Source organism: Cololabis saira, chromosome 15 (assembly GCF_033807715.1).
Source record: "Cololabis saira isolate AMF1-May2022 chromosome 15, fColSai1.1, whole genome shotgun sequence".
Classification (NCBI taxonomy): Eukaryota; Metazoa; Chordata; class Actinopteri; order Beloniformes; family Belonidae; genus Cololabis; species Cololabis saira.
The window spans coordinates 14081124-14099944 of NC_084601.1; the positions used below are offsets into that span (position 1 = coordinate 14081124).

The 18821-nt window shown below is 42.0% G+C and overlaps 1 protein-coding gene across 1 annotated transcript in view; it reads right to left on the bottom strand.

Annotated features, from left to right (window-relative positions):
• cdk6 (cyclin dependent kinase 6) overlaps positions 1-17908 on the bottom strand; it is a 43606-nt gene extending 25698 nt beyond the window's left edge. Inside the window, exons 1-4 of the mRNA XM_061742670.1 lie at positions 17190-17908; positions 15996-16351; positions 11184-11319; positions 918-1085 (exon numbers count right to left, since the gene is read on the bottom strand). Of these exons, the coding sequence (XP_061598654.1) occupies positions 918-1085; positions 11184-11319; positions 15996-16219 (528 nt within the window). The 5' untranslated portion in view covers positions 16220-16351; positions 17190-17908. The remainder of the gene's footprint in view (positions 1-917; positions 1086-11183; positions 11320-15995; positions 16352-17189) is intronic.
• Between the last annotated feature and the right edge of the window lie 913 nt (positions 17909-18821).

The window sequence follows — 18821 nt, forward strand, 5'->3', positions numbered from 1 at the left end:
ATTTGTGCTCAACTTGTCTTTGCTTTAAGCAACTAAGTGGCGTACCTCTTGTTGCCGACTGCTACGAACTGCTGATTGCAGCCGAGGTGGCACCTGATTCGTTTCATTCAATCATTTCTGAAGCAAATATAATTAATTGAACGTTTCATTAATACCCAGTATCTTTAAAAGACGTGTGTTCATGAGGCGGTTAAGCTTTTACTTAAAGGTTTGAAAATAAAATCTGTGCTGAGCTAAATTGATCTTCAAGTCTCATGTCTCCTCATTTCAAGCTCTTCCAAAGACTCCTTTCAGACTCCCTCTCTATATTATCTGGTCATCAGAGCCCAGAGCTCAGCAGTTGGACATCAAAGTACCGACGGCGGGAAGGGAGGGGTGTTTGTCTCTCCCCGTCTGCTCCATGCCACTCCGCGACACCCATTGAAGGGCTCCTGAGACGGGCCGTGGAGGAGGGGAGGAGGGGGGTTCTTGACTCTTACTTTGCACAGAGAAGCCCTATCATTCGGCGCACTTCTCCGGAGTTTGCTGCTGATACCCCGTATGTGTCCGCTGCAAAACATCCGGCACTTTTCTTCCAACTCTCGGGAGACGGAGGGGATGTTTAAGACTGTTTCTGTACATGCATATGCGTGTGTGATGGCGTTTAACTGTCTAGAAGCAAGAGGAAGGATTCAAACTTCAGTGGAAAACAATAGATAATCATTTTGGATTTTTTTGGATATCAAATTAAAAGGAGAATGTAGAAAAAGTGAAGTAGACAGGTGAAGCGGGGCTTGTTTGGCCCCAGAGCCAGAGCTTCACATGACATCACTGTCGGGGAATATTTCCAGATCAAAGCTTTGACCCAGCACGCCACACAGTTGTTAAACTACCGTATGTTTCCACAGTGTGGGACGATGTACGAACAACTGACTCACCACAGATGTGAGCGCCATCTGGAAGCTGTAGATGCGAGCGAGCCCAAAGTCAGCTAACTTGATCTGTCCTCCGCTGGTGACCAGGATGTTTTGGGGCTTCAGGTCACGGTGAACCACGCGGTGTGAGTGCAGGAAGTCCAGTCCCTGGAGCAGCTGGTACATCATATCCTGTAAAAGCAACAAAATGAGTCACATAAAAACCCAACTGAGCCCAAATTCTCTCATTTCGCTCTCATTTTTTGACTAAAACATGTAGTTGTGAACGATTCAAGTCAAACTGGTGAATCTAATTAACAAAGAAATGGTATTACAACATCGCACCCCTTAAACAAAAACTGAAACAGAGAAGGGCCTAAATGACATTGAAATGTTCAGCACAAAAGCTGACACATCATGGTGGGGGGGGCTGTTAACAACGAGAAGCCTGTATCTTTTCTTGTCAACTGCGGCAGATGTTTGATAACTGTCACACTCAAACACACGTACACAGCCACGATAGAGGAAGAAAGACGCCCTGCTTAGACACGCACAGATCTGTGCAGCTCAGCCGCTGTCCTGCTTTGGTTGATTGTCGCCTGCTTTTCTCTTCATGGCCTGAGAAAATGGCCACATCGCAGGCACCGCATTCGCCGTGCATGTTGCAGACGGGCTAGCTATTTGAAAACCCGCTTGGAGTTGTCCTTTTTAACTATTCTTAACGAGTCTCGCACCTGTAAACAAATGTGCAGACACACAGGATTGTTGGTAGGTAGTTTTGGCAGATGCTTCTAAGGTTCGGTGCAATGGCCTCAAGAGCACCTTGTTCACGGGGTCGTCTGCTTCGTTGAAAACAAAGGTAATGCGTTTGGTAAAACCGGGCAGACGCTGTGCGATTGTCGGCTCGTTTTGAACCGATTTTCCAGTTGTGCGACTATTTTTTGGATCAGGCCGGATTTCGACCCAATCATTGGTCGTGCCTCATGCAATATACGTGGGGTAACGACGAGAGATTAACACCTCACGACGAGCTCCTGATCATGAATCGTGTGCTTGCAAGAAAATCAAACGTGTTTGAAATCCTGGTCGCTCCTCGTGAAGATATCGCACAGTTGAAGCAGCTACGACCAGATTTGCCTCATCCTTTCACAGAGAGCATGCGCAATCTCTGATGTCACGTCAAAAACTATTATTTGCAGTTTAAAGTGTTGCAAATTCACATTACAAATCATGTTTTAATAGCAGAAAAAAAAGACTGCATTTCCCACGTCTGCCCAGCCAATTCCTTGTCCAATCGCGACGTTGTTTAATCTTTTTTCATTTATCGCCACACAGAATGGCACAAATTGCTAAAGGCTGATTTATGGTTCCGCGTTACACCAACGCAGAGCCTACGGCATAGGGTACGCCGTAGGCTACGCCGTCGATTTAACGCGTAACCATAATTCAGGCTTAAGGCAGCACGTTTGTTTTTGCTGAGCATCTTTGGTGTCTCCCACTTCGGGGTTCCTCCGCTTCCACTTCTTTTTGACGTTGCAGTTCCAGTAACAGAGGTCCGACGTGAGGTTTATGAACGTATAGGGTGAGAAGACGGGTCGCATCAGAGCATTGGGTCGTACAGTGTGAGACTCGTAGGCTGCGAACTTTCGAACTCAGCGATCTAGTCGTGCAGTGTGAGATGGGGCTGAATCAAACGATTTAAAATATCGCACAGTGTATGTCCAGCTTAAGTGAAATGCTAGGATGCTGAGGTTGTTGCCGTACTCTTTCTCACACACACACACACACACACACACACACACACACACACACACACACACTGAAAATCACCCCGAAAACCCTCCGACAAGACCCCACAAGTGAAGAGGCCCGAGCCCGCAGCTCCATTCAGGGGGGAACCAGCTGGTGTGTGAGTCAAAGGGATCAGCGCTGCTCAAGCAGAAAACATTAGCCAACGGCGCGGGGCTGGCTGCTGCGACCCCACCATAGAAGAGGGGACGGGCCACCCGACACAAAACGGTGGAGATGAGCAGCGTTGTGACACCAATAAACCGAACCCCCTCCTCCTTTCTGGGTTGGGAAAAACACAATGAGTGAATCTACGTATCCATGTCCGTGCATTTCAACATGTGTGTGCAAGCATGCACATGCGTGTGGGTGCCCTCTGACCAAGGGCAGGATGTATAAACAGACCTTCCTTTCTGCATCTCCATTCAGCCATGGCCTACGGAGGAGGGCGGCAGACGGACAGGGCTATAGGACGGAGGCAGGCAGTTGGCCATTTTGTGTGCATGTGTGTTTATGTGTGTGTGTGTGTGTGTGTGTGCCATGGGGGTCTGACACAATAGCATTCCCCCACCCATCAGTTCCTCTCTGCTTTAAATAGTCATTTCACTGAACTTCCTTTCATAAGCATTTCCTAGTAAACACTAATTATCTCAGACGTGTGACTCTTGGACACCGGCAGTCTCAGCCGTCTTGGCCTTCTCTATCACAACCAAGTGACCAATATCTTATCGGGCAGTAGGGATGGGCGATATTTTACCGTTCACGATGTACCGTCAAAAAAATTCCCCACGGTAAGAATTTGTCATCTCGCGGTAAAAACGATAAACGTACGTGAAGGAAGAAAGAAAGAAAGAAAGAAAGAAAGAAAGAAAGAAAGAAAGAAAGAAAGAAATGAGCCTAAAAAGAAAGAAAGAAAGAAATGATCCAAGAAAGAAAGAAAGAAAGAAAGAAAGAAAGAAAGAAAGAAAGAAATGAGCCTAAAAAGAAAGAAAGAAAGAAATGATCCAAGAAAGAAAGAAAGAAAGAAAGAAATGATCCAAGAAAGAAATGATCCAAGAAAGAAAGAAAGAAAGAAAGAAATGATCCAAGAAAGAAAGAAAGAAAGAAAGAAAGAAATGATCCAAGAAAGAAATGATCCAAGAAAGAAAGAAAGAAAGAAAGAAATGATCCAAGAAAGAAAGAAAGAAAGAAATGATCCAAGAAAGAAAGAAAGAAAGAAAGAAAGAAAGAAAGAAAGAAAGAAAGAAAGAAAGAAATGATCCAAGAAAGAAAGAAAGAAAGAAAGAAATGATCCAAGAAAGAAAGAAAGAAAGAAAGAAATGATCGAAGAAAGAAAGAAAGAAAGAAAGAAAGAAATGATCCAAGAAAGAAAGAAAGAAATGATCCAAGAAAGAAAGAAAGAAAGAAAGAAAGAAAGAAAGAAAGAAAGAAATGATCCAAGAAAGAAAGAAAGAAAGAAAGAAAGAAAGAAATGATCCAAGAAAGAAATGATCCAAGAAAGAAAGAAAGAAAGAAAGAAAGAAAGAAAGAAAGAAATGATCCAAGAAAGAAAGAAAGAAAGAAAGAAAGAAAGAAAGAAAGAAAGAAAGAAAGAAATGAGCCTAAAAAGAAAGAAAGGAAGAAATGATCCAAGAAAGAAAGAAAGAAAGAAAGAAAGAAAGAAAGAAAGAAAGAAATGAGCCTAAAAAGAAAGAAAGAAAGAAATGATCCAAGAAAGAAAGAAAGAAAGAAAGAAAGAAAGAAATGATCCAAGAAAGAAATGATCCAAGAAAGAAAGAAAGAAAGAAAGAAATGATCCAAGAAAGAAAGAAAGAAAGAAAGAAAGAAATGATCCAAGAAAGAAATGATCCAAGAAAGAAAGAAAGAAAGAAAGAAATGATCCAAGAAAGAAAGAAAGAAAGAAAGAAATGATCCAAGAAAGAAAGAAAGAAAGAAAGAAAGAAAGAAAGAAAGAAATGATCCAAGAAAGAAATGATCCAAGAAAGAAAGAAAGAAAGAAAGAAATGATCCAAGAAAGAAAGAAAGAAAGAAAGAAATGATCGAAGAAAGAAAGAAAGAAAGAAAGAAAGAAATGATCCAAGAAAGAAAGAAAGAAATGATCCAAGAAAGAAAGAAAGAAAGAAAGAAAGAAAGAAAGAAATGATCCAAGAAAGAAAGAAAGAAAGAAAGAAAGAAAGAAAGAAAGAAAGAAATGATCCAAGAAAGAAATGATCCAAGAAAGAAAGAAAGAAAGAAAGAAATGATCCAAGAAAGAAAGAAAGAAAGAAAGAAATGATCCAAGAAAGAAAGAAAGAAAGAAAGAAAGAAAGAAAGAAAGAAATGATCCAAGAAAGAAATGATCCAAGAAAGAAAGAAAGAAAGAAAGAAATGATCCAAGAAAGAAAGAAAGAAAGAAAGAAATGATCGAAGAAAGAAAGAAAGAAAGAAAGAAAGAAAGAAAGAAAGAAAGAAATGATCCAAGAAAGAAAGAAAGAAATGATCCAAGAAAGAAAGAAAGAAAGAAAGAAAGAAAGAAAGAAAGAAATGATCCAAGAAAGAAAGAAAGAAAGAAAGAAAGAAAGAAAGAAAGAAATGATCCAAGAAAGAAATGATCCAAGAAAGAAAGAAAGAAAGAAAGAAAGAAAGAAAGAAAGAAATGATCCAAGAAAGAAAGAAAGAAAGAAAGAAAGAAAGAAAGAAAGAAAGAAAGAAAGAAAGAAAGAAAGAAAGAAAGAAAGAAAGAAAGAATGGCGGAAGGCGGATCTGAGAGCGAGGAGCTTGAGTCAGTTTTGCAGTACAGGTGTAACTCATTTAATTGTTTTTTATCAATTCAATTTAATTAGTGTAGTTTATTAGTATTTAGTATTATTTTAGAGCAGTGTTTTGGGGGCCTCAAAGACTGAATGTGGTGATAGATTTATAGTTACAAAGGTGGAGTTGAATTGGTATTTTTTTTATCGTCATTTTTATCGTTATCGGGATAAATGCCAGACATTATCGTGATACATTTTTTAGTCCATACCGCCCATCCCTATCGGGCAGGTTCAATAACCTAACCAAACATAACCAGGGGGGGAAAACATCAGATTAGCGTATGGAAAATGGAAAGATTGATACCGGTACAAAGTTGAAGCCCTACTTGTGCAAAAGTAAAGCTGATTTTAGTGGCAACCAACAGCAACCGACTCTCTTTGCTTTGGAAAAGCTTCAACCAAAAGCTCCACAAAACAACTTGGCCACGAAGACAACAACAACAAACAAAAAGAGAAAAGAAAAGTCAGTTCACTGCATGAAGCAGTCAAAACATGGCTTTTCTGAGTTCACCTCCTTCTCTGATGCAAATGTACCAGAGGCAGCCATATTGTTTATTGTAGCGAGGCACAATATAGGACATCTGCCAGTTAACGTTAGTGTAATTCCCTCCCCATGCTTCATTAACCTCCCCCTTCTTGGGCCCACAGAATGGAGCTGTGGAAGCTTGGATGACGGTGGTGGATGGCGGCAGAGGAGGAGGAGGAGAAGGAGGAGGAGGAGGAGGAGGAGGAGGAGGAGGAGGAGGAGGAGGAGGGACCCAAGCGCCAGGCTGGCTTAGGAGCACGGAGGCTGGGGCAACCAGGCTGCTTGATGTCCTTCCAGCTCATTTGATTCCTGGAGGAGGGCCTCTTTCATCAATGACCATGTGGTGGGTCTTGAGTCTGAGTGGGTGGTGGAGGGATGGGGGCTGAAGTAAAAAGGATGGGCCATGGTGGTGTGTCTGCTGCTGGGGATGGATGTCTTTGAGGGAAAGCATGGCTTTTCTATTAAGCTGAGGGGCAAACGCTTTATGTTGAAGGGGAAAATGTTTCAATATTTAAGCTTGAGACTCACAGGACTTCAATGAGGCGAGCGCTGGTGCGGCTGCTCTAAAGTCTGGTGTCATACGGTGCAGCTGAGGGGCAGAACATTCAAATGTTTGAGAGGGTGACGGGGTCACCTTTGGGTCATTGTGCTGTGTCCACTGTCCTAGAAATAACAGGGGATGGTGCTTATGATGTGCTGTCACTCCTTGTCCTTCCGTTCCCCTTGAGGCTCCATCTGCACGGATGTTAGGAGAAAGGATGGGGGGGGGGGGGGGGGGTCAAATGGGTCCAACTGCTAAGCATCCACTCTCAAACTCCTCCAAATTAAAATTGCGGGGATGTAAATACACTCATCTGAAGATCTGTCCTGCTTTTCCAGATGCGAGTCTACATGTGGACTCTCAAGAGTAGAGAACATTTGAGCTTCTATATTTCTTTTCCTTCCTTTAACCATCTACTTCCTTCCCTTTTTGTGACGATTGTATTATGAAGATCATGCATGCGGCCCGTCCTCTCCTGAATGTCGTTTGTAGGGACACAGACACTAAAGTTTGTGGATTTGTCAACCTTGCCTCAAATGTGGACGGTCGAGTGAGAACACTCTCCTCTTTAGACCAAGCTGCAACCTCAGGAGTCGAGTAATTAAACAAGTGGTTAAGCAGTTCCACTAATGGCCGTTCCCTTAAACCAAGCTAAAAACCCACAACCCCTTATATTAACATGAGCAACTTAGATTAATATTGTTGGTCTACAAAGCACTGAATGGTCTTGGACCAAAATATATGGTTGATCTGTTGGTTCCTATGAAGCTCCCAGACCCCTGAGGTTCATCTGGATCTGGTTTGTTGTGGTTCCCAAGAACCAGAACCAAGCAAGGTGAGGCAGCGTTCAGTTATTCTGCTCCTCACCGGTGGAACAAACTTCCTGTAGACCTGAGGTCTGCTCCAACTGTCAGCTCCTTTAAATCAGGATAAAAACATTACTGTTTATTGAAGCATACTCCTAAATGAAATACTTACCTGCTGTACTCTACTGCAATTACTTTTTTTTTGTGATCCAATGTTTTTATTTATATTTCTTTTTTTTTTAATTATAAACGGTGGCATCCACAATGATGTCAAACAAACATATACATATTTTCACCCCCTTCCAAACCCACCCCTTGGAAGTGGGTTTGGACTGCCCTTACTTTGTAACAACTTGTGCTTTTTATTATTTTACCTCTTTTCTTATCATTTTATTTGTTATTAACTATTTAATTGTGTTTTGTTGCTTTTAATGTTGATGTAAAGCACTTTGAATTACCTTGTGTTGAATTGTGCTATACAAATAAACTTGCATTGCCTTAATAATACACATTTACAGCCTTTTAAAATATAGATTAATGGCCTTATGGGTCATCTGGGCATTATGATGACCACGTGAGGGGGGAAAAGAACACCTATTTACATTATATCAAGGCTCCAGGTTGTACATTAATACAAGTTTAATCAAGGTTACTTTTACTGGCAAGTGTCATTTTGTGTGTGTGTGTGTGTGTGTGTGTGTGTGTGTGTGTGTGTGTGTGTGTGTGTGTGTGTGTGTGTGTGTGTGTGTGTGTGTGTGTGTGTGTGTGTGTGTGTGAGGGGGGGGGGGGGGGGTGCAATAAAGGACCACACAAAGGACCACACAGTGTTGTAGGGTTTGTCCCTTGCAAGTCATCCGTCACTTCAACAACCAAGGATGGTCATAAGACGAACATAAGACTTGTGAGATGTGCTCAACAAAGCAACAGATGACATCAGAGCGGCTATATCCACCTTAAAAAGCCTGATTCAGATTCAGAACCATCATACTGGTCCAAAAAGCTGACATAAGTTTTTTATTTTTTCTAACAGTCTTCAAAAAATGATTATCAAAAAGGTTACTAAATCTCTCTGAAATCATGGTTATCCATGAGCAGAGATGCCACGGTCTCACTGCAGCAGCGCAAAAGAAGTTAAATTACAATTAGTGGCGAGTTGGGTGCTTCAGTCTCACTCCAACTGGTCGTTCATCTAACGTTTGCAACGTTCATGTGTGTCCAAGCTGGATACGAGTGTGTGCAAACAGGCATCTGGACTTTTTTTTTCTTAAATGGAGGCCTTCAAAGTGATGAGAAAAGATTTCTTAATGAAAAGTCCCGCTGAAGTGGCTGTCAGCTGCATTCTGGTTAGTCTTTATAGTTTCACCTCAAGCTTTTTATTTCAACGTGCTGGCGGGCCTGGGAAGTTTGAGACGTTATCATGATATCAACATCTGCAATATCAATACCATAAAACAAAGACAAAAATTGAAATAAATAGAAGTCATTTATTTTCCCTTTCTTTTTAGATAAAATTGTGTTGTTGGAATGGATTTCTTTTTTTTAATGGCTGTACACTACACTGCCAGGGGGGGTACTGGTTTATACAAATACTGCAAACCCTATCATTAAAATAATATCCAGCCATAATATTTCATATATTCTTAATATCTTGCAGCCCTATTCCAAATAAATGTGCCCAAACTGACATCTGTCACACCATCCCATCCCGCCGGTGCTGCCCGACATCTGTAAGTCACAATCAGAGCTGCCTGGGAGATTTGCGAGGCCCTGTGCGAAATGGCGGGGGGAAAAACCCAAAATTTTTGGGTTTTTCGGGTCGGATTGAGTGTCTATATGTGCAATTTTAACTCTCCAACTAGCAAAATACTGGATACCTTCCCCTGCCTCATCATCATCTCTTGCCTCGACGAGGGGCCCCACGGCTGCTTGAGACCCGGTCGGATCGCTGATTTTTGTAACAAATTTATCAAACGAGCCTTTCCGAGAGGCATTAAACTCTTCCATTATCTTTAGTTTTTTTCTTTTTTCATCCCCTGATGAAAATTTTCTGAATCCGTCTCGTTCTCTCGACATTGTGTGGCAGTTTGTTCCAACTCCCCCCGTCTGGATCAGAGCAGCTTGTGTCTGCACTTGGTCTGATCAGTTGTATTGAACAACAGACACGCGCATCATTGCACATATATTTATTGATATGCACAGACTAGTACACATTTAGGTCTGTAATGGAATGTGTCTGTTGATATTTATAAGGGAAAAAACGAAAAACAAAAACGAAAAAAAAAAAAAAAAAAAAACGCCCATAGCGCGAGGCCCCGTGCGGTCGCACGGTTTGCACACCCCTTGCGGCGGCCCTGGTCACAATAACTATCAAAGCCCCCCCATGGGTAAAATATGAGACATGCTTTTTTTTTTTCTTCATCAGTGGTAAATATTGGCAGAATTAGTAATAATTACTCTTATGCATGCAAAGGTTCAGAAATACTGATCACCGGGTACCCTCTGTCAGCCTCTACACCACCAACGTGATGTCTAAAACCTAAAACCTCAATACAGAGAATGACAGAATGAAGGAAAAACTAAACAACTATGAAGCTGCGCCATAGTTTCTGGAGCAGGTCAAACCCCCAAAAGTCTGGATGAACCTGGGGATACCAGAAGGTTTTGGACAGGAACCGTATTACGGATCTTCTGAAGCTCAACCATCGTCTTCCTCTCACGAAAGCCAGGCATATTGATTTTTTTTAAACTGCTGATGAATGAATGAAGTATTTTAATGGATTACAAAGATCTTCTGCGGCACGACAACATTTACAGGTATGATCATCCACCAACCAACAACACACCGTATCCGCTTCAGCCAAAGCCCTGGGAAGGCCTCGGGTGCGATCTACCGGTCTCATCTGCACTTTCATAGCGTCCCGCCATCACTGCAGCGTGATACTACACTTTCACACATAAACCAAGCCCTGAGGTGAAAAATCAAGTGTTGCTGTTTCACCAGAACTTCTCCATTTCAATTTTGACACTTCAAACTCGAAGCGCCCCTCCGCCCGACCAGATCTATTTCCTTTCAGTAGAGTTTGTGGCGCATCTACGGACCTCAGGGTGAAACTTGATGAAGAAATGTTTAAAAGGGGGATTTGTGTGGGAAAGGTTTAAATAAAAGGAGACGGTTACGGTGGAAAGAAGCTGGTGACACATCCGTTTCCGACCTTTGGGTCAAGTGTAAATGAACACTTGAATGAATGAATTTACTTGGAGGGACACTGATGATGATGATGAGGAGCATAATGATGATGATGATGATGATGATGATGATGATGGCTAGTGAGAATGTACTGCCAATAGAAAAACTGATACAGAGGACACCCTACTGAGAAGTACAGCTGACGGGATCGAATTTGTTTTTTCAACACAAAGGGAGTAAAGTATTTTCCTGTCTCCATCTGTTACACTATAAAGTTGGAGGGCAGCATGAAAATAGAGAAGGCAGGGAGCCTCTAATTTGCAGCCCATCTGCCACATGTGCCGCCCTTCCCAACGCGCTGGTACCTCTGATGCTGGAGGAGCTGCCCCGTGTTTTCTGCGTCTCTGGCCAGGAAAACTCACTCCGAGCCATAGAAACATGCCTGTGTTCAACCGAAGCTGAAGCCGCAGAGGATTACTCAATAGCCTCCTTTATACTTCAAACAGAAACTGTGTAGTATTTTAATTTACATTCCTGCATGTTCTGAAATGTGTACTTAAGAGTTTACTTTGTGTATTCTTCCGTGTTTTTTCTTGACAACAAAGCACACCAATGGGACCGAGTGCCATCGGCACGAAGGCGACGTTTACCTTGATGGTTTCAGGTGGTACCCCAGGGTCGGGAGCCTTCTCCAGGTAAGTTGTCAGGTCCTGATCAACATGCTCAAAGACCAGAGTGAGTTTGGTCTCTCGGTCAGTTCGAGACACTGTACACACATCGAATAACCTGCAGCAAAGAAACAGACGTACACGATCAATGCGATTGATCTGAGGGGTTGGCCAAGCTCAGGGTTGCTACATGAACCTGGGGGGTGACCGCACAACCTACCCTTTTAAAACAAGACATTTTCTTTGGTAAATTTCAATAGTTTGGACAATTATATTTCAGACACTTCAGCCACATCAAAGACAAAAGCAATAAACTGGACCTTTTTTTTTCCACCAAAAAGTAGCACACTTCCTGTGAACACAACTGCTCCATTTTGCTTAAATATTTTGATGCACCGTTTGAAAAATAATTTTTACATTTTTAATAAAATGGTGCAAAGACGATACAATGCACTTTAAAGAAAAAAAAGGTGATTTACTGCAAAACACAGAGGAGCTTGATGACGTTAGTACTGGAATGTCTGCCTAAAGCTCTCCTTAATGTTATTAGTTACACCTGCATGTCTCCTGCTATGACACGTTAACAAGATTTTATCTTTTGTTCATATAATATGTCCTTTCCTCGTGCAGTCTTTCTTCAGCCCTCAACCTGAACCTCCTTCATACAGTTCGGTAACACTAAAGGTTACGCCACACTAAACTAGTTTATAGCAAAGCTTTTGAAAACATAGGAACATCCATTAAGCACCAGTAAAAATGATTGTGCTTCAGTAAGGGACCAACCAAGGCCAAGAATCCAGATTATGTCGGCAGACCTGCCAACGCGAGCTTTGATAAAAGGCTGAAAAAAACCCTATCCAGTGTTTTCTCCTCAATGAACTGGGGTCTATAAGCAGCATTCCTCTACCGGCGCTATGACAACTACCGACGCACCGAGAACAACCAACCGGAGCCCGTGGACTCACGGTGGACTGAATCTAGCACGTTAGTGTAGCGATACAGTTATCTATGAATGTTACAACTGATGACAGTAGTCGTATAAGAAAGCCCATCTATGTTACAGACAAATGTAAAGTAGATTAATTAAAGCAGCACAAAGGAGCTAAGTGGGTCCCCCTACAGGTGCTTTTTTGACTGAGATTACTCTTGTTCGGTCACTTTCTTGTCTTCTTTTCTGTCATTACTTTCTTCTTGAGTCTCTTCAGCTGCATTTACCCTGCAGGTCTTGGTGACCAATACCAATTTATTGCCTGAATCTGATCATTTTGGGATGGTTTACGTTACCTTTTAAACCCTTATTTCTGTATCCATACACCAGGGCTAGAAGTCATATGCAAGGTGCGTATCTACCGATTCAGTGAAATAAGTGTGTGGAGCTAGTTTTATTAGAGTATTGACACACTACCTCGTGGTTCATGCTGCTACAGTATGTTGCCCATTGGTTTAATAAAAGCAAAACAGAGCTCTCGTGTTCGCCTGGTTACTCTTGACGTTGTAGAAAACACACAACACAATCTTTCTAAGGCGTCCATGGAGGTCAGCAAATAATTAGGCATAAATTAAAGCGGAGAAGAAAGAGAAGCTCCTTTACATCTGCATTTATGTCTGTCACCACAAAGACAGCTGATTCATGTCAGATTTATTTCCTCATGTGAATGAGGGCTGTAACCGATCAGAGAATACTGTATCCAAATGCTTGTGCCTTCACACGACCACTGGTCATATCCGTTCTGTGTCACATGATGAGTGGGAAGAGAACTGGAAATGGGTCACTTGAACCCTGCAGTGCAAATGCGGACTTGTTCTGCAATATATTGTAAGAGACGACTGGGATGGGAATGCAAAGTTACTTTAGCTGGTTTTTGCCCAATACTGGAGGGGAGATGCTACGAGAGCTAGACAACACTTCCTAAAAGTAATGACATTTATTTTTTTAAATGACATTTAAACAGATTTTTTTAACATGAAAAAAGTCACTTCAATGAAAGAGGGTGTTGGGTAAAAATGTTTTCCCTAGGAATTTTACACGGTATTTTACTAGTTAGGCACGATCAGATTCGAGTGGAACCTCAAACAGACGCTCAACTTGTATTACACTTGATGAAATAAACAAATTGCACGGACTTTCAGCGCTCAAATGACGGAATTGCAAATCCACACAAGGGTATTTTAAGTCTAAGTTCAGAATTAAATCGCTCTAAACTCTGATTCCTAACCAACAAACCAACATGTGACCCTGATGATCACTGGACGTGGAGGTGCTGGAGTCAGGAGTGAAGGGAAATTCATTCAAGGTATTAGTATTGAACATGATGTCATGGAATAGAGGGCAGCCTCCTCCTGAAGTGCTGGGGTTAAACGCCCCTCACAGCTTGATTGTCGGACTACAATGGGGGCTCTCAGCAGACACCGAACATATGGATTGAATAATGGACCTCATTCCAAACATCTAGGGGTTGTCTGGAGTCATACAGAAGGCCCACATTGCACTTTTCCTGGGCTGAGCCACTTACACGTGCAAAATGGCTAGGTTCAAAGGTCTGGCCATGTCCGCTCTTGAAATATTTTTACCGCGACAAAATATTTAAATAATATCATAAAGTATTCACAGAAAATCACAAAGTGTGTTCAACCAGTGAATGCAACGCAAGACAATTTAATGGCGTGTCTGTCTACCAGTCAGGACTAAACTCCACCGCCATCAGAGTAAGAGAAAACAGCAATTATCCTCCACTATTCATCAATGCATTGGAGGTTTATTGTCAGAGGGCACAAGGCCACTCGCTGTACCAGCGAAACATCCATTTAGAACTTCCTCTTCAATCCCAAAGCGCTCAATATTCCACAATAAAACAAGCGCAAGGTCAGGCCTTGGCCTGGGCCGACAAATGACGCAGTACTGGATCATCGTCCTGAGAATTCATAACAAAACTGAAAGAAAAATAGCATCTGTGTGGAAAGCAGGTGGTAGGGGTACTGCGAATGTCTGATAACATGGGAAGAGTTGTTGTGTCTTGCTCAAAGGCACTTTGGCAAGAGAAGAGCTTCATCAATGAGCATACCAGCTTGATATTCAATGTATCAAAGCAGAGGCAAGATTTTAAAATTAAGTAATTTATAAAGCAAAGTACATAATGTATAACACTTTACACACTGCTTGTACTTGCAAGAAACATGACTACTTTCTCATCTAAGTTGATTTGGGGACTTAAATAAGTGATACATTTGATACAGTAAATTTAGCATGTTTCAGCTGTAACAATCTGACATTCTGAAGAAAAAAAACATTATGGAAATGTTCTCATTTTATAATGTTCAGATTTTCTATTTCAAGCATTTTTTTAAAAGTAATGAAGAAGAGTGCCCATAAAAAAAAAAAATATTGCAATCTGCAAAATCTCGAGACCACTTAGAGTTCTATGCATCTATCCGCTCTGCATGTTTGGGCCAGGGCTAAGTTGTTATTTCAAATTAATTAACACCCCACAGTGCAGAATTGTGTATATGCAGGGTATGAATCTTGAAAGCTAGTTGCAAATTAGAAAATGTAAACATCCTCTGAGTTTAGTGTTTGTAGGAGCTAGGATGATTTAAAACTCATTTAGAAGCCAATTCCGTTTCAACTGCCGACTTGCACGGGTGTCAAATGGAAACTCGAAACCTGCACCGCGGACAGAGAGCAGATCTTCACCGAAGAGATATCTCATATCTGCTAGTTTTGGAATGACATGCACATGCTGCCCCCCATTATTTATGAAAAAAAGCATGTCTTTTGCAGACATTCTAACAGGCCAATCAAATGCTTTTGAAAAATTGTTGCACAAGATTACCTAATAGCTACAAATATTCTGCAGAGGAGATGAGGTGCACAATCTGACACATCACAGGGTTGATGTAAGCTGACGTGTATTTAAGTGCTTTTGACCGAAACACCAGCAGGCCTTTAAGTGCGGTCATATAGACACATCTTCCACATCTACAGGACTGTCTCAGAAAATTTGAATATTGTGATTTTCTGTAATGCAATTACAAAAAACAAAAAATTGAATATTGCTGATCATGGCTTACAGCTTAAGAAAACTCAAATATCCTATCTCAAAAAATTTGAATATTCTGGGAATCTTAATCTTAAACTGTAAGCCATAATCAGCAATATTAATATGATAAAAGGCTTGCAATATTTTAGTTGATTTGTAATGAATCCAGAATGTATGACATTTTGTTTTTTTAATTGCATTACAGAAAATAAAGAACTTTATCACAATATTCTAATTTTCTGAGACAGTCCTGTATATGATGCTGCGTCTCAGGCTTTCGCAGAAAACACATCTTCCAAAACAAAACAAAACAAAATGTTGTTTTTTTTTTTTAAACGCAGGTGCATAAGAGAAGTATGAATGAAAATTGCGTTCAACCAATAATGATGAGTAAACCAAACAGGAAGCTCCCAATCTGGACAATTTAAATAGTGATGTTGTGTGACAGGTGTTTGCCTATAGTCAGCTACCTGTCAATTGCTGTGGCGAACTGCCACAACACACTATTAAATAACAGGACTTCTGTGTGATGGCAGACAAGTTAGAGCGCAGTGCACAAAGGTCACATGAGCTGCAATTGCCGCCATAAACCATCGAAAAGGAAGTAGAGTGTGTCTAGTATCACATGTAGTTTCTCTCTCACACACAAACACCCACCCCACAGACACACACAACCACACACACAGACACAGACACAGACACACACACACACACACACACACACCAGGCTGGATGCCCATTCTGCCCCTCCACTCACCTGACGACATTGGGGTGCTCAAAGGCCTCAAGTTGCCTCAGTACCGCCACCTCGCGGATGGTGGAGAGAGGCATCCCTTCTTCCTCCGTCAGGACCCGAACTCTCTTCAAGGCTACAAATCGCCCCCCGTTCTTCAAATCCCTGGCCTTGAACACTTTTCCATAGGCGCCTTCTCCAATCTCGGCCACTTGCTCATATTGAGCACTAATACTTTCTTTGTCCATTTTTGCAGATTTTTTTTTTCTTCCCCCCTCCTCGTCTCTTGTTGAAAATATTGCGGGGAATCCCGGCGAGGGTGGCGAGCCAGCGCTTCTCACAAAGACATATTCACAGAATAAAGTTGGCACATGCGATGCCTAGATGACAGGGAGACACAGATGGAAGAAGAGACCATCTTTTTTGTCACATTTGGTCAGAGAGCTCTCCAGGTAGGCATTAACAGGACTGTCATCATGTTTTATTCCGACTATCAAAAGCAGCACCGTTGTGTCCCAGATTCCACTCCTCCTACTGTTACGCACTGCAACTCATGTCCTCCTACCACTAACACAAAGTCATGAAAAAATAATTTAAATTAGCTAAATGCACCCCCCCTCCCCTCCTTTTAAGATGGCTTTGCATAAAATAATTAGTCTCGCGCAGAGGAATCAATCAACTCCAATAGAAATACTGAAGTAACGTTCACGTGCGCTACCTTACTGTCGTAAAGGAAATTAACATCTGGGGGGGAAAACACGCCAAAAGAGCACAAACTTCGCATAGAAAGTTGTTTGAGTTAGGTAAATGACGACATAGCGAGCTCGTTTTTTTTGTAAGAGGAGTTTCTGTTTGAGAGGACCCAAACTGTGAGCACGTGCTGCATTGTCTGAACTTCCTACACTAATAGTCCATTTAAAACACTGTAAAAGTCGCCTCCAAAGCCCCAAACCGGTTTGAATGTGTAGAACAGGGTCCCAACAGAATATTCCCGATGTTTTCATTAGCGATGACAGCGTCCCCGAATTTTTTCTAATTTAAAAGCCCGCAGACCCAATAATTAAAATGGCCTAAATTCTAACTGATGTCCCAATATCTCGGGGACACTCTTTGAAATGTGATTGTGTTTTAAAGCAATATTTCTAAACAAAATTGTTGATGTGTGTATATACGTGTGTGTCACATTCTGTACATAAAAAAGCCTATCCCCACTTTTACCTTGTTTTGTGTTGTCAGTAAAATGTCGTAACGTCGGCATGCCCGAGAAAATGCTGAGGAGGCATTCGCGTGTCGGATCAAACTCCTCCGTCAAAAAACGCATCCCTGTCCACCGTCCTCCATGCGGGGGCCACACAGGTAGTTGACGGTGCAGGCTCTAACCCCCCATCCCTCAGACTGCACCAGCCCGGGCAGAGGCTCTCGAACAAGGGGGGGAGGAGGAGGAGGAGGAGGAGGAGGAGGAGGAGGAGGGTGCGCTCACGCTCTCGTTGCGCCTGGTGTGGAGGAGAGGTGGCGGAGGTGGAGGGGCTGTGCGAGATTGCTCAGTGGGGGAGTCATAGGACAAAGGCAAAACGCTTGATATAACCCTCCAAAACCACGCTCCTCTTCGGATTTGCTCCTTTTCTTTCGTCTTCTGTGTTTTTTTTTTCTTTCTCCCCTCTCTCTCCCTCTCTCTCCCCTCGCATATATCCGCGGATGGGGCTGTGCAACTTCAGCCGCGCTCGCCCGTGGGAGCTCCGTCTCTGCCTTGCTTTTCCCACGCCGGCTGAATGTTGGCCTGACCCCCTTCAGAGAGGTTTGACACGGAGCGGGGACATTTCCGCATTCCTCCCCGACTACAAAGGCACACCGCCTCCTTTTTGCTCTCCCTCGGCCTCCTTGGTGCTTTTGCCATTCATAGTCCTCCTCCGGCGGGTTTTGTCTTCTGTGTCAGAAACCGGGAGCGCCGCGGGGAGCGGGGAGGGGAGAGAGACACAGAGAGACACATGAGAGAGAGAGAGAGAGGAGGCTGGAATGAGGGACCCGCCGCACTATCTGTCTCCTGGAGATCCTGAAGGATGGTTTATGGTCCCGCGTTACACCGACGCAGAGCCCACGGCGTACGGTGCGCGTCGTCGCGTTCCCTACACCGTCGATTTAACGCGGAACCATAACAGGACATCAGTAGGCCTATAGTGATGGTCCAAAGGGGTCAGTCAGGTTCAAGGCCCGCTGGCCTGAACTGTGGCTGGGGTGGTCGGAGTGAGTGTTCGGGTGGTCGTGGACCAACAGGCCCAGATTATTAATAAAAGAAAAAAAAAATGGAATATTGTCCAATAATATATATGGAATATTGTCCAATATCAACATACACTGACACTAACATCCATGAGGAGTCCAGATTCTATCAGTTCACAAGACCATATAAATAGTTGATCTGCAACTAAAGGCCTACACAATAAATACCTTTTTATTTACAATTATTTATTATTATCTTTAGTTACAGTTTATTACAAAATACACGGTAAAATATTTTGTATAAATCATTTATAGACTACACTGCATCAGGGTGATGAACTCCTGATTCAATATTGAAGTTTATTTCTGTACGTGTTCATAATTCGTTTATTTCTTATTTTTATTTACAATGTACTTTTTGTATGTTACTATTTTTTTTAAACTAATTCTGATTAAACGGTTTAATCATTTTTAAAACTGTTTAAACATTTTTTTGCAAAATGAATCAATCTCAACAATCTTAATTTTTTTTATTAAAAGCTAAAATAACTGTCACCATCCATTTTTAAAAATAATAAACTTAACATTTGGATATTTCCTAAAATTATACTCAAATTTCCAATTAAAAAAATT